This window comes from Apaloderma vittatum, unplaced genomic scaffold (genome assembly GCF_000703405.1).
Source record: "Apaloderma vittatum isolate BGI_N311 unplaced genomic scaffold, ASM70340v1 scaffold8796, whole genome shotgun sequence".
Classification (NCBI taxonomy): domain Eukaryota; kingdom Metazoa; phylum Chordata; class Aves; order Trogoniformes; family Trogonidae; genus Apaloderma; species Apaloderma vittatum.
This window is the reverse complement of record NW_009721217.1, coordinates 12,623-26,055: the sequence shown is the minus strand read 5'-3', so window position 1 is coordinate 26,055 and position 13,433 is coordinate 12,623. Positions and strand designations below refer to the sequence as shown.

At 43.2% G+C, this 13,433-nt stretch overlaps 1 protein-coding gene across 1 annotated transcript in view; it reads left to right on the top strand.

Annotated features, from left to right (window-relative positions):
* Window positions 1–770: 770 nt before the first annotated feature.
* The window catches only part of SPPL2B (signal peptide peptidase like 2B), a 13,433-nt gene continuing 770 nt past the window's right edge, over window positions 771–13,433 (top strand). The window contains exons 1-13 of the mRNA XM_009871295.1: window positions 771–959; window positions 2,798–2,980; window positions 3,683–3,772; window positions 4,124–4,263; window positions 5,053–5,195; window positions 6,053–6,149; window positions 6,304–6,420; window positions 8,351–8,432; window positions 9,273–9,347; window positions 9,480–9,542; window positions 10,631–10,730; window positions 11,558–11,635; window positions 12,309–12,469. Of these exons, the coding sequence (XP_009869597.1) occupies window positions 771–959; window positions 2,798–2,980; window positions 3,683–3,772; window positions 4,124–4,263; window positions 5,053–5,195; window positions 6,053–6,149; window positions 6,304–6,420; window positions 8,351–8,432; window positions 9,273–9,347; window positions 9,480–9,542; window positions 10,631–10,730; window positions 11,558–11,635; window positions 12,309–12,469 (1,518 nt within the window). The remainder of the gene's footprint in view (window positions 960–2,797; window positions 2,981–3,682; window positions 3,773–4,123; window positions 4,264–5,052; window positions 5,196–6,052; window positions 6,150–6,303; window positions 6,421–8,350; window positions 8,433–9,272; window positions 9,348–9,479; window positions 9,543–10,630; window positions 10,731–11,557; window positions 11,636–12,308; window positions 12,470–13,433) is intronic.

Sequence of the window (13,433 nt, the reverse complement as noted above, 5' to 3'; positions counted from 1 at the left end):
GTGAGGAACAGAGGAGGTCTTGACACCCTGCGAACGCTGCTCAGCAGCAGCGAAAACATCAGTTTGGCAGCACTGTTTTGGTGTCACAGATGTAAACCACAGCACTGTACCAGCTGCCGTGAAGAAAATCAACTCTATCCCAGCCAGTACAGGCCTCTGTAACCCTTAGGTGTGTGATATTTGCTGCCTGGAGTAAATGTTGTTGGAGCTTTGACAGCAGCGGCTGCTGGTGACTGAAGCCGTGACAAGTTTGGGCACTTCGTAGTCTTGAGAATCTCCATGTGCTACCTAGGGCATAAAAAGAGCCAGTGACCCTGCGTGGTCCTGTCAGACCTGCAGCAAATGTGGCCGAGGCTGAGGTGGGGAGCGATGTGAGTCTGGAACTGAGCATGTTCAGGCTGTGCTTCCAGGAACTGGCAGGGGCCAGGCCTCTTGGTTTAGCTCTCTTAGCTCTGCTGCGGTCCAGCTTCCTCCTGTAGCTCTGGGTTTGTACATCCGTGAACCATTCTAGCCGTGGTGTTTAGGGTTCGTTTAGTTGTGGGGTTTGGTGCTTTTTTTTCTTAAAAAAACACATCGAGTAACATGCAATGAGATTTGATTTGATTCTTTGACCAGTTGGTGGGTAGGAGGGGATCCGCCTCATGTATCTGAAGTCTTTTTTGGAAGTCTGATGGAAATAAATCCTGCTCTACTCCCTGCACAGATACTGAAACTTTATAGAACCTTTTGGTTTTCTTTAAAGTACAAAACAGACTAGTCAACAGCAAGTTATGCCCATCACTTCTGCTATTTCGTGTGACCTAAAAATTATTGTAGTGAAACTTCTGTTATGGTTTCAGGTGTACTGCGAGTATGGGATGGTCCATGTCCTTTCAGAGAAGGGGAGCAGCAAAGGAAAAGACTACTGTATCCTCTTCAACTCCCAGTGGGCCCATTTGCCCCATGATCTGGGTAAAGCTGTAAGTACCTAGCCAAGAAGTGGCAGAATGTATTCAAAAATGCCTTTGTTACAGAGAAACTTCTAACTTTTATTAGTGGAATTTGAAGCAACTGCTTTGTAAAATTGTTTTTTATCTGTTAGGACCACCCTACACAGGGTTATGATGGCAATATTCTTTTCCAGGCAGCATGCAGAGGTAATGACTATTGCTGGTTCAAAACGGAAAGTTTCCTTTTGTACGTGATCAGTTAAATTAAAATGGCCCTTACGTGTGCTTGGAAAGGAGTTTTTATGTGTATGATACAAAAAGATACCATGTGGGCTTGCTAACCTTCAGCGCTTTCTTAGCGGTTCATAGTTCTGTCAAATGTGGGAATTACTTACTCTAGTCACAAACTGTGTCAAGCTTTTGCTGCGTTAGCCGAGGCTGTACGAGCTGACGATTAAGTCACTTCTTCACTCTGTTCCCTGAGAAAATGTGACTGTCACCGAATGGTGAAATCGGCAAATACACGTTGAATGAGTTACTCGCTGGGGAGCATATGCAATAGTCGACTGATACTCTTCGTTTTATTCATTGTATTCCTTAATCTACCAGCTGAGTGCTACACAGAATTATGAATGTTCTTAGCCCCGTGTACTCAAGTCTGAATTAGCCGTGGTGAGTTTATCACAGCCGCACATTGCTCCCTGGGTGCGTAGATAGCTCACGGGCTGCAGTGGCTCTGCCTGGTGTGGAGCCAGCTCAGCACCTCTTGTTCTTGCCCTGACCCTGTGTGACGTGAGGGCAGCGCCCGCCCGCACCGTCCCCCTCGGCCTCAGGAGCAGCCGTGGGAGCGCAGGGGTGCGGAGCGCTGGCTGGAGAGGGTCAGGGTCTTGTTTGGCTGGATCCAGGCAGGCTTCCCGTGGAGTCTGTACCATTCTAGACTCTGGGGTTTGTGGGAGCCGGGGACTGGACTGTAGACATCTTGTCTCAAACAGTCTCATAAAAATTCACTGGAGATGTGTTTCAGTAGCTCTGCAGGAGCTTACACTGAACTGAAACTGAAGCACTTAACAGGTTCTCATTTGCCTTGCCTCTCCATTTCCTTCCTTAGCTCTCCTCCTGCCTTTCCCTCCTTCCACATTCTCCCTTCTCCTTTCCCCCAGTACTCCAGCAGCACAATTTATTAACCGAGGCAATGCGGCACACGAGCCTGAGCTCACTCTGTTGGTGTTGTCCTCTGATAGATGTGATAAGCTTTCCTGAGACCTGACAACCAGGAGGTGTGTGCAGGGGCATTTTCCTCTCCCTGCAGTAGGAGCCAGGTTGGAGAGAGCAGTTTTCTGAATAAGCTTGGAGCTACTGACAAAGCAGTGGTCAGTTAGAGAGCTGTTTGGTATGTGTCTCGTACCCTGGATTTCTAATACATTCTATGGTTCTATGAATTTGGGCAGACCTGCAACATCTCTGAATTGCAAGTGATGAAAGAAGCAGCTTTGAATCCAGTATCCAGGTGCTTTGGATTCAAAATCTTGGCTAACTGGATATGACTGGTTTCAAAATGGAAGTTTATTTTCATTGCCTGTGCTTTTGCACTTTACCCCAGCCTGTGTTTGTGTTTCTAGCCATTTATACCCTACATCATCTCAGCCTGCCGCTCTGTGCTGCGCTGGCAATTTTAACACTTTGTGTACTCCTACCTCCTGCATCAGAACAGCAACAGCGCTGAAGAAAACAGATGCAAGTGCACATTGTAACCTTAATTTTATTACCAGCAAAATTCTGTCCAGTAAGGTGTAGCAAGGCAGGAGCCTACGTAATTGAGAGGGCAGCCCTGTTCCATATATGGATTTAACTAATTTCTTTCTTTTCAGTCGCTCTTACAACTGCAGGATCAGACAGCATCTGTTTTGTGTTCTCCTTCTGATGTACCTGATGGGGGATTTAATAATCAAATTCCCATGGTGATGCGAGGGAATTGCACCTTCTATGAGAAAGTGAGGCTTGCTCAGATAAACGGAGCTCGTGGGCTGTTGATTGTCAGCAGAGAGAGACTGGTAAGTTGTTCTGTCTTGCTGTGTTGCTGATACTCCTCTGATGTTAGACATTGTCTTCTTTTCAGTGTTTGTTCCTGGTATTTGATGCTCCTCTTTAAAATAAACGATGTGTGTATGTGGTTAAGTGTGTATGTACGTTGCATTTCTCTGTGTAGAAATAATACATCTGAAGGAAAGAGTAATGAAACAAGAGGAGCTGCTCGTTTAAGTAGGAAGAGAGCTGCATAGAGCCCTCGTAACATTCAAGTCAAGGGCTCAGAATGATCTTTATGTCATATGAAATACTGGAACCGAAGGAGAAGGTTGGTTTCTTGACTCCTACTGCAACCTTCAGTGAGAGCTAGAGCATCGTGAAACTAGAGTTTTAGATTCAACTCATGTATGTTTTGTAAAATTAGTAGTTTTGAATACTCTAGTCGATAGCGGAGGCACACACTGGGCATAAAACCATGACCCTGATGTGCTGAAGATACTGCCTCGGGTCTGGTTGCTGCATTTTGCTGTTACAGTCCTTAATGACTTGGATTTTACTGGGAGCAGGCATATGTTTTCATTTTGACTTTGAGGTTTTGCTGTCATTATGTTCCTTTCTAGAATATTTTCCACATCAACAGAAACCGAACTCTGAACTTCAACCCTTGGGAAGCAGTAGAAGTATTTGCTGAAATGAATATATTCTTACCTGGTCTGCGCTTCTTCCAGGTTCCTCCGGGAGGTAACAGGAGTCAGTATGAAGAGATTGATATTCCTGTGGCTCTGCTCAGCTACACTGATCTGTTAGATATTGGCAAGGTAAGCTTGATACTAAATGTCCTGATTTAAATTATCTCCTTTAAATGAGTCACTTTTCAACAGTGTTTGAAGTCCATCTTTGACTCTCTAGGGTGTTTACTCATGAAGATTGTGTATTTATGTTTTTTGGGGGAAAAAATAAGGCAAATCATTTGGGAGGTTATTTCTTATCTTCAGAATAAAACCAAAATGGAGCTGGAAATAAATATCACTAATAGTGGAGCCACTGGATTGCTCTGAAGTATTGATAATAAAGCTTGATCCAGAGGTTGCTTTGTGAAAACTAAACAACTGACCCTTTGCCAAGGTAGCTTTGTGGAAGTTCTTCATAACTTGTGCTTCCCTCTGCAGAGTTTTGGCAGCTCGGTGAAGGGGGCGATGTACGCACCGAACGAGCCTGTGCTGGACTATAACATGGTGATTATCTTTGTCATGGCTGTGGGGACTGTTGCAATTGGAGGCTACTGGGCAGGAAGCAGAGATGTGAAAAAGTGAGTCACTGGAATGTAGGATGTCAGTTTTCTTGTGTTTTTCGCAGAAAAATATTACGCGGGATTTATCTGTAAGATCTCTTGGCAGCTCTGCTCGTGAGGTTTGAAGACTGTTTATAGAACTAGAAGGGGAAAATGCTGATGTGACACTTGAAAGGCCGTGAGCCTTGTATTGGCTTTGTCACTGCATGAAATTCTTAGAGTGTGATTTGCATGTAGAGTGTTTTCGTGTTTTGCCTTGTTTGAAAAGCTCGGAAGGAAAATTGGATAGTAATAGGCTTCCTATTTGGGCTTTTGCAACAATTCACCATAAAAATCTTTTGTAAGAAATAATAAAAATTGTACAGTCGAGATGGCTCACATAGAGTGTGTTTGTTGTGAAACTTTTTTTGAATGTTCTGGTTGCTTTTGGCCGGTAAGTGGAGTTGGGGGGAGGAGGTCATCTGTGCCACACTTGTTTCTAACGTTTACTTTTTATGCGCTGCCTGACTTTAGAATTTCTTCTGAAGTCAGCAAATTATTCTGCAGTAGTTTTCAGAATTCTGCGGAGTTCTTAGTGAATGAAAAGTAGTACTCTTAATAAACCAATGCAGCACTTACTGTTTTATGCACTGTGCTATATCTGGTTTTCATACAAAATGTGGAGTTCCACTGACAAGTGAAAATCATCGCAGGTGCTAGCGTTGCGTCGTGTTTTCCAACCTCCTGTAGTTGTTGCTGAAGATTCAACACACTTTTATATTTTGTTCCCAAAGGAATGGACTGATAATAACCACGTTACTCTTTCAGGCGGTACATGAAGCACAAACGTGATGATGGGGCAGAGAAACACGACGACGAAACAGTTGATGTGACTCCAATAATGATCTGCGTGTTCGTGGTGATGTGCTGCTCAATGCTGGTCCTCCTTTATTTCTTCTACGACCACTTAGGTACTCTTAATAAAGTTTATTTGTGTTGCTACATCTTCAATAGCACGAGGCTGCCATTGTTTAAAGAACACTTTTACTGTGAAAATAATTGTCAGACAACTGTCTTCTGCCATGTTTCTTCATTTTGATATGATTTAAAACCCTAGAAGAAAAGCCACTGTGTAGATTTCTATCCGTGCTTTTGCTGGGGTTGGATTAGGTGATGGTGGAGCTTCTTTCAGACTTTAAACTCTATTAAACAGCGACAATCTTCCACATTTTGTTTTTGTCAAAGGTGTTCTCAAACCTGTACTCATGTCTTTATTATTGTTCAGTTTGAAGTTAAGTTATGGGATCCAGGATCAACTTTTTTATCTTTGTAGAGATAAGTTTTCTACTTAGCAACTCCTTTGACTAAAGAGCATGAGAGTCAAATGCACTGGAACTTCCATCCTCGTAGCTCTGAGGAAATGACGGAAGATGCATCCCGTCTGTTAATTCATTTTGCTACCTAGTGATTTTAGGAGTTCCGTTATGATGCTCGCATATACTCATAATGAGAAGATAAACACTTCATCGTAAGTTGCCTTTTTAGACTTGTGACTTAATGAATTACTTTAAGTGTATCAGCACAGAGGTTTTGATTTGTTGGAGTAGCTATTGCGTAAGGTACACCTGAGTAAAATGAGCTAGAATTAAATAGTTACAGAGCATAAATCTAATCAGCAACCATTGGAAGTCTCAGAATTTAACTGGTGAGATGTAAGCCTAATTTCACCTTTGGACTTTTTGATTGTCTGTTCTTTATTCAGCTGCATTATGAAAAAAAGCATCTCTTGCCTTATCCTGCTTGGACTTAACTATTTTTTCTTTCTCAGTCTATGTTATCATAGGAATATTCTGCCTGGCTGCCTCAATTGGCCTTTACAGTTGCCTGTCTCCTTTTGTAAGAAGATTCCCCTTGGGAAAGTGTAGGTATGTGGCAACTTCTGAATTTTTCATAGGCAAAATTAATTTTTTACAGTGTTGGGTAGGTATGAGATTTACAAGGTGGTATCATACTTCAGAGTGTTTGCAAAGGAGGAGGGGAACTACATAGACGACTAGCTTTGGTGTGTTTCATTTTCAGAATCCCAGACAACAACTTGCCTTATTTTCACAAGCGTCCACAGGTCCGGATGTTGCTCCTGGCAGTCTTTTGTGTCTCTGTCAGTGTGGTCTGGGGAATCTTCAGAAATGAAGACCAGTAAGTGTATATTTTTGTGGTTTCTCTCCTAAAAATTGCAGTATGCTTTGTAATACAAGTTAACTGACATCTGTAGAAGCCTAAACTTATCCATAATTTAGGAGTGACAGGAAAGAAAAAAGAGACTTACACAGAAATTCTTTGTTTTTCCTTATGTACTTCGTCTTTGTCTTGTGGGTTTAAGTTACAGAAAAGTGTCTCTTGTTAAGCTTGAGTTTCTTTGAGTCCCAGGCCAGATCTCTTTGGTTTCAGAAGCGGTATGGAAGGTTGGACACAAGTTGGCTAACTTATTTCTTCATGGTCTGCATGTGCGTTTACTCAGAGAGCATAACAGCTGTGAGGATTGTCAGATCTGTAGTTTCTCTAACAGTCAGCTATGAGTAAATTCTCTATCTCTGATATTGCTGCGACACCTACTTATAACATATTCTTACCACTTTCATTAGTTTTTTTGGTGGTATTTGTGGATTGCTTTTTAGTTGTTTTTTTGGGGGGGTGGAGTGGGAGGTGTTTTGATGGTTGGTTGCTTTGGTTTACCCCTTACCTTACTCCCAGATGCTCCATTTTCCCCTTATGTACATGATGTGCTCATCTTTTTGGTCCCTCTGTAGGGGAAACCTGTGTTGGAACTGAAATGCTGGCTTGTGTTTCTGCTGATGGTGCCAAAGATGTCTTGCTTGTGCCTGAATGCTTGGTGTTGCCGTTGTGGGGTCTGCTTTCTGTGTTAAGGCTGTGGAACGGAACTCATAAATCCAGGGAGCATCAACTCTGAAACATCTTTTAGAGAAAGAAGTGTCAGAACGAGGAGTAGTGCTATAGAGCTATTCCAGTCTGGGATATTTAGGACTTGGAAATCCATTTTTTGCCTCAAAGCTGGAGTGGCCCCGAGTGTCTCTTGCACAGAGCTCCTTCAGCAGGTGCTCAGATGTTGATCACAACAGCGTAATCATAGAATGGTTCAGGTTGGAAGGGACCTTGAAGACCATCTGGTTCAAACCCCCGTGCTGTGGGCAGGGACACCTCTGTCCCACCAGCCCAGCTTGCTCCAAGCCCCGTCCAGCCTGGCCTTGAACCCTTCCAGGGATGGGGCATCCTCAGGCAACCTGTGCCAGTGCTTCACCCCTCTCACGGCAAAGAATTTCTTCCTTATATCCAATCTAAATCCACCCTCCTGCAGTTTCAGGCCATTGCTCCTTCTCCTGTCACTACAGGCCCTTGTAAAAGCCCTTCTCCAGCTTCCCTGCAGCCCCTTTCACGCTATTAGGTCACCCCAGAGCCTTCCCCAAGCCAAATAACCCGAGCTCCCTCAGCCTGTCCTCATAGCAGAGGTGCTCCAGCCCTGTAATCTCCCGTCTGCGACTAGACCTTAGCGATTTTAGGGAAACCTTAGTGTTTTGTATCTCGAATCCTACTTCCCTTTGATAGTAAAGCAAAGGTACTAGCTCAGCTGTTAGAGTGTGAGACTCTTCATCTTGGGGTCGTGGGTTTGTGCCGTACGTTGGGCACTGATTCATCTGTCGAGGGCTCGAGCTAGGCCCCGACAGATGCTCTCTGCTGCCTCTCCCCTCACAAATGGGAATGAAAAAGAAATAAGGCAGAGAGACTTATGGATTGGAAAAGAAAACTAAAATAGCTTTAATAATAATAGCACTGATAAGGAAAGCCTTACTGAAGTCTAGATAGACAGTGACCCTGCTGCTTTGCCCTCTTCTACCAAACCAATCATTTCATGGTAAAAGCTTATCAGCTGATCAAGCACAACTTCCAGTTTGTGCATCTGTGCTGACAACAATGTCGATTTCAAGCAGGAACTTTTAAATAAAGTGGGTTTTTTGTCCCCAGGGAGTCTTTAGTGAGGACAAGGTTTGCTCTGGCTTGCCTATTGCTTTCTGCAAAAAAGTTACTCCTTTTTTTTTTTTTTTTTTCCTAGGTGGGCCTGGGTTCTGCAAGATGCTTTGGGAATTGCTTTCTGTCTTTACATGTTGAAAACAATTCGCCTGCCTACGTTTAAGGTATGAAAGCTAAACAAACATAAAAAGAGGATGTCTGCATATGGTTGAACAGAGGAGCCACTGATGGCTTGGGAATTAACTTCTGTTCCTGTGTATCACCTGCCCCTGCTTTCCCTTTACCCCTGACCCACAAGCTCTCAGTCAGTGCCTCATCCTTCCCCAGATGGAGCTCCCCAAACTCCAGCTGGTCACCGAGGAGCAGGGTGACACCCCCTCCTCTTCTCCCCTGCCTGTCTCTCCTAAAGAGCTTGGACCTTTCCATTCCCACCCTCCGGCCGTAGGACCCACCTCGCCACGTCTCTGATGCCGTGACATCGTAGCCCTCTGGCGTGCGCACGTCTCCAACTCTCCTGTTCATTCCCCGTGCTATGGGCTGTCCTGGTTTTAGTTAAAAAACCCAATTCTGTGTAGTGACTTTTACTTTGCATTTTGGGTGCTCTGCTCTTCACCTGTGAATTTGTTTCCCTGGACAGATTGGCCAAAATAACAAGGGTGCTATTCCAAGCTATGCCTCGCACCCTCCAGGGAAAATGCAGAAGTTCTTAATGCTCCCTAACAAACTGAAATGGCACCATTTCCAGATTTTACATGATGGACAATTTTATGGACTAACGTACAGTTTTATGACTAAGAATTTCTTTTATATGGTGCATGTGAGACCCAATCCCTCAATGCAGAATATTTAGTAATTAAGCAAAATACTTTTGTGGGGGAGAGGTGACTTGATTTTTAGTCCTTGTTAGATTTTGCCTGGAGTAGTCTTAAGTTGCTAATAATTAAATTGCTGCTGTTTACTAATGTGTAGTCTGTAAGTACCGAGTATCTTGTCTCTTCCTTCAGGGTTGTACCTTGCTCCTCCTGGTTCTTTTTGTGTACGATGTGTTCTTTGTGTTTATCACACCTTTTCTAACGAAGGTAAGCGAAGTTCTTCCCTCGAGCTTGTGGCTCCCAGAGCAAAGTGTCACGACCCGTTTCCCTGTGTGTTCCTAAATGATCCCAGCCATGGGAGTGAAGTGCTGCTTTACAAGTTTCCCCTTTTTTCTTCAGACTGGGGAGAGCATAATGGTGGAGGTGGCCGCAGGTCCGTCTGATTCTGCCACTCATGAGAAGGTACTGTCTGTCAAACATCAGTCGGAGAACACGGCGCGGGTTTCCAGCTCTTACGCTTTCAAATTCTCTAAGATTCAAAGGCCGCAAAGCTGAGATGGAGATGCCAGCCTGAAAAGAATTTCATGTGGAAATAAGCACTCCTGAGCTCTCTGGAAATCAACACCAAACAGAGGGGGCAAAGCAGACTCCTGGTGGTTCATCACAACAGCTTTGTTCTTCCTTTATCTTGCTTTAAAAGGGTTTCAGCGTAAGGAAGCCGCTTAGCTGGGCTTCACAGAAACGTGTGACCGCGTTTCTAAGTAGAACTTACTGCTAATGAATCCTTTTTTCCCTGAAGAGGTAGAACTCACACGATCAGTTTGTCTCCCTCCTCTTTCGATAATTTCTTTTTGAAGAGCTGAGACCATGGGCAAAGGAGAGAAACGCAAACTGGAGGTGGAGAAGTGAGTTTTCAGTAGCCCGGTGCCGTTCGACAGCAGCCAGCTGTGAGCCTGGGGCTGAACAGCAGCCTGGGGCTGACTCAGGGAGAAAAGTAGGAGAAACAAGTAAGAAATGGATCTGTAGGAAAACTGGTTTTGTTAATTTAAGGATGTCGGATCTCTTCAGCAATGAGAGCAATACTGTCGCGTGGGAAAATAATGAAGAATATAGTTGTTTGCAGGCTGGACTGTGAGTGGATCAATCCATACCAATTTCTTTAACTTTCTTGTCCTTTGTACCCCTTTAGTGCCCCTTTAGTTTCAGTTTTATGCATGGAATTAATTGTATAGAAACAATAATGACAGCATAAGTAGATACAATTATTCTGGTGCTAACATAGGAAAGTTTCTTTACTGTATTAAAGAGAATACATGTCAGCAATGAGCCTTGCTGTACTGTGCCTCAGCATTGCGAATTATGTGAGAAATAGGAACGCTTGAGGAAAAAGAGTCTTTAAAGTGACTTGAAAAATCACTTTTTTAAATTATTCAAGTCTTTAGTCTTTTGAGGCTTTTATGTCTGTCAATACAACAGAAACAAGTGCTGGGAGGATGTGTTTTTGTGCAGGGAAAACAGCTTTTTGTAAGGTATGTCTCTCTCGTTCCCAGCTCCCGATGGTCCTAAAGGTCCCAAGGCTGAACTCCTCGCCGCTGGCTCTGTGCGACAGGCCTTTTTCTCTCCTAGGGTTTGGAGACATTTTAGTTCCAGGTATTTCTTATTTAGCATGTTAAGAATGCTACTTGTTGCACTGTCATATTAGTTTATTCCTCGTGTGCTTCTGCTTCAAGTGGCAAGTTTGATTTGACTAATATAAATCTGATAAATTTGTGTCTTTTCCTGCAGTTTACTTTTTCCATTAAAAAAATAATCTTGCGGTTCAGTTTCACATGCAGTGATGTCAAGAAATGTAGAGAAATATCAAGAGCTGCCTTAGAAACTGAATTTATATTATAAAACGTCTCTAATAGAGGAAATTTGTTGATTTGCACGTGGGTTGAATACACACCTACCTGACCATTCAAAATGTGATAATTTTGTTGGTCACACAACATCCAGTGTTTCTACCCCACGTTCTCTCCAGTTTGACTTTAATATGTGGTAGAATGCCTGATACCTCTGGAAGTGAAGACAAGTCTGCATCTTCTGGCTGTCAGATTTCTTCTGAGAAATCATTCATTTATTTTCTTGTCTTTTGGGAGGTAGGAGCTGTGGCATCCTCATCCCATAGGTTTCTACTGTCTTTACTGGAAGGGATGAACTTATTCTTGTTGCAAACACTGTGTTTTTAAGCATTGTTAGGGATGAGATGACGTTCTTTATCTAGGATCTGTGTACTCGTAGGTGTGGTTTTTATTATTAGAGTGCTTCTGTTGTACTGGGCTTGTGTTACCACGTAGCTGTTTGTAAGCTGCGCAGCCTCCCGAGTGATGCTGTCAGAGTAAATTGGAAAAAAAATAGTGATAATTTGATTGTTTTGTATATCTTAATGTGTGAATGGGTCAAAAACATGTTGTAATTTTTCTTTCCTTTCCTAGGCTTACTGGTAGCCTATTGCCATAGATTTGATATTCAGGTGCAGTCGTCCAGAATCTATTTTGTAGCCTGCACAATAGGTACGTATAATGGGCACACCTGAACACAAACCTACTGGAGTTGCTCCCTTTAAAAGTGTACCATCAATTGCATTTTATGTAGTTTGGATTTTTTATATTTTTTTCCTCTTTTTAGGATTAAAAATGATTTTATGATTTGTCTCTCTACATAACCCTTACATCTTCATATGTGCTTAGCTACTCATACTGATTTCTTGATTCATGAATGTGAGTTTCTTGCGTATGATAATTCAGGTTCAGGGTATCTTCCTTTGACTGCGTTCTTAACTTTGTGTGTATTCTAAAAGATCCATGACCTATGATAGCTGTAACCCCGCTAAGTTAGTTTTCTTTAGGGTGTAGAATCCACAGAGTTGCATGCCCTGGACCTAAAGACATAGGATCTGACAGGTTTCTGTTGGTTTTGTTAGGAGGTCTGCTATTATCTCTAGGAGGAGGCCTAGGAGGAGGCCTAGGAGGAGGCCTAGGAGGAGGCCTAGGAGGATCGCACTGTTCCAAGTTCACATTGTGTATTTAATACTGGTATCTAAAGAGCCCTGAAAAAGTCTGGTGATACCACTTTACATATTACTCGAAAACAATTCCTGTCAGAGCGCTCCTCCGCCTCCTGACGGAACTGCTGCTGAGCAGTATATCCAGATAACGGGGTGTGCCTGGTTCTGTGTCCCTGCAGCGTACGGCATCGGCCTTCTCGTGACCTTTGTTGCCTTGGCACTGATGCAGATGGGCCAGCCCGCTCTCCTCTACCTGGTGCCCTGCACTCTTCTCACCAGCTTCGCCGTGGCTCTTTGGAGAAAGGAGCTCGCAATGTTCTGGACGGGCAGCGGCTTTGCGGTGAATACCAGTTTGATATGAGTGTCTTCAAGAAATACTAATGTTATAAAAACCTAACTAGAATTAAAGTTGAGTAAAATATTGCAGTATTATCAAACAAAGCTGATTATTTGTTGGTTGGGGGTTTCTTTAACGTACTTTTTTGCCTTTGCTTTTGGTTTTTTAATATTTGTGACTACTTGAACCGGCTAGTGAAAAGTAAAGTAGACCTTGTCTGTCCTTGATTCTGCCATAATTCTACTCATTTGATCTCTGTTGAAAGTAGTATTATAAGTGAAATATTACATAAAATGTTTTATAATATTACATAAAATATCCTTTAAATGTTTCTCTTTTTCTACTGCTTGTGAAGGTAGAAATCTAGTTCAATGTTGTAAATCATCACTTTGTTTCACTGCGGTACAAGTGAAATTAATTTGATTCCAAAAGGAGTATTTCTGTCGTGATGCATGGTGATGCATAATTTTGATGCATGATTTTGAATAATTCCTTTAAGAGCAAATCTATTGAGGCAGAGCTTTTCGACTATTTGTGTTAGCCTTCACAACTTTCCCCTAGAGAACCGAATTTAATTGTTGGAAAAATATTCGTGATCATCTGAAATGTGGCGGGAAAGTTGCCGGTTGTTGTGTGGTGATAGCAAAGGTGGGCAAACCCAGAGGATAAAGAAGGGCCAAAGTGCTGATTCCCTGTTCCTGTGGAATGAGCAGAGCGTGTCCGCAGTGGGCGAGGAGCCGTCGGGCACAAAGCAGTTTAATGCACGGCTGGAAGAAAAATCCCCTTGTGGGCTATAGAACATAAAGGCAGGAAACCTGTGCCTGTGTCCACTGCTAGAGAATGATGGTGGAGATGATGGACCGTTAATCTTCGCCTTCTGTGACCGTCACTCCTGATCTGTTGGAGCAGGTCCAGAGGAGGCCACAAAGATGCTCAGGGGCTGGAGCAGCTCTCCTGCGGGGACCGG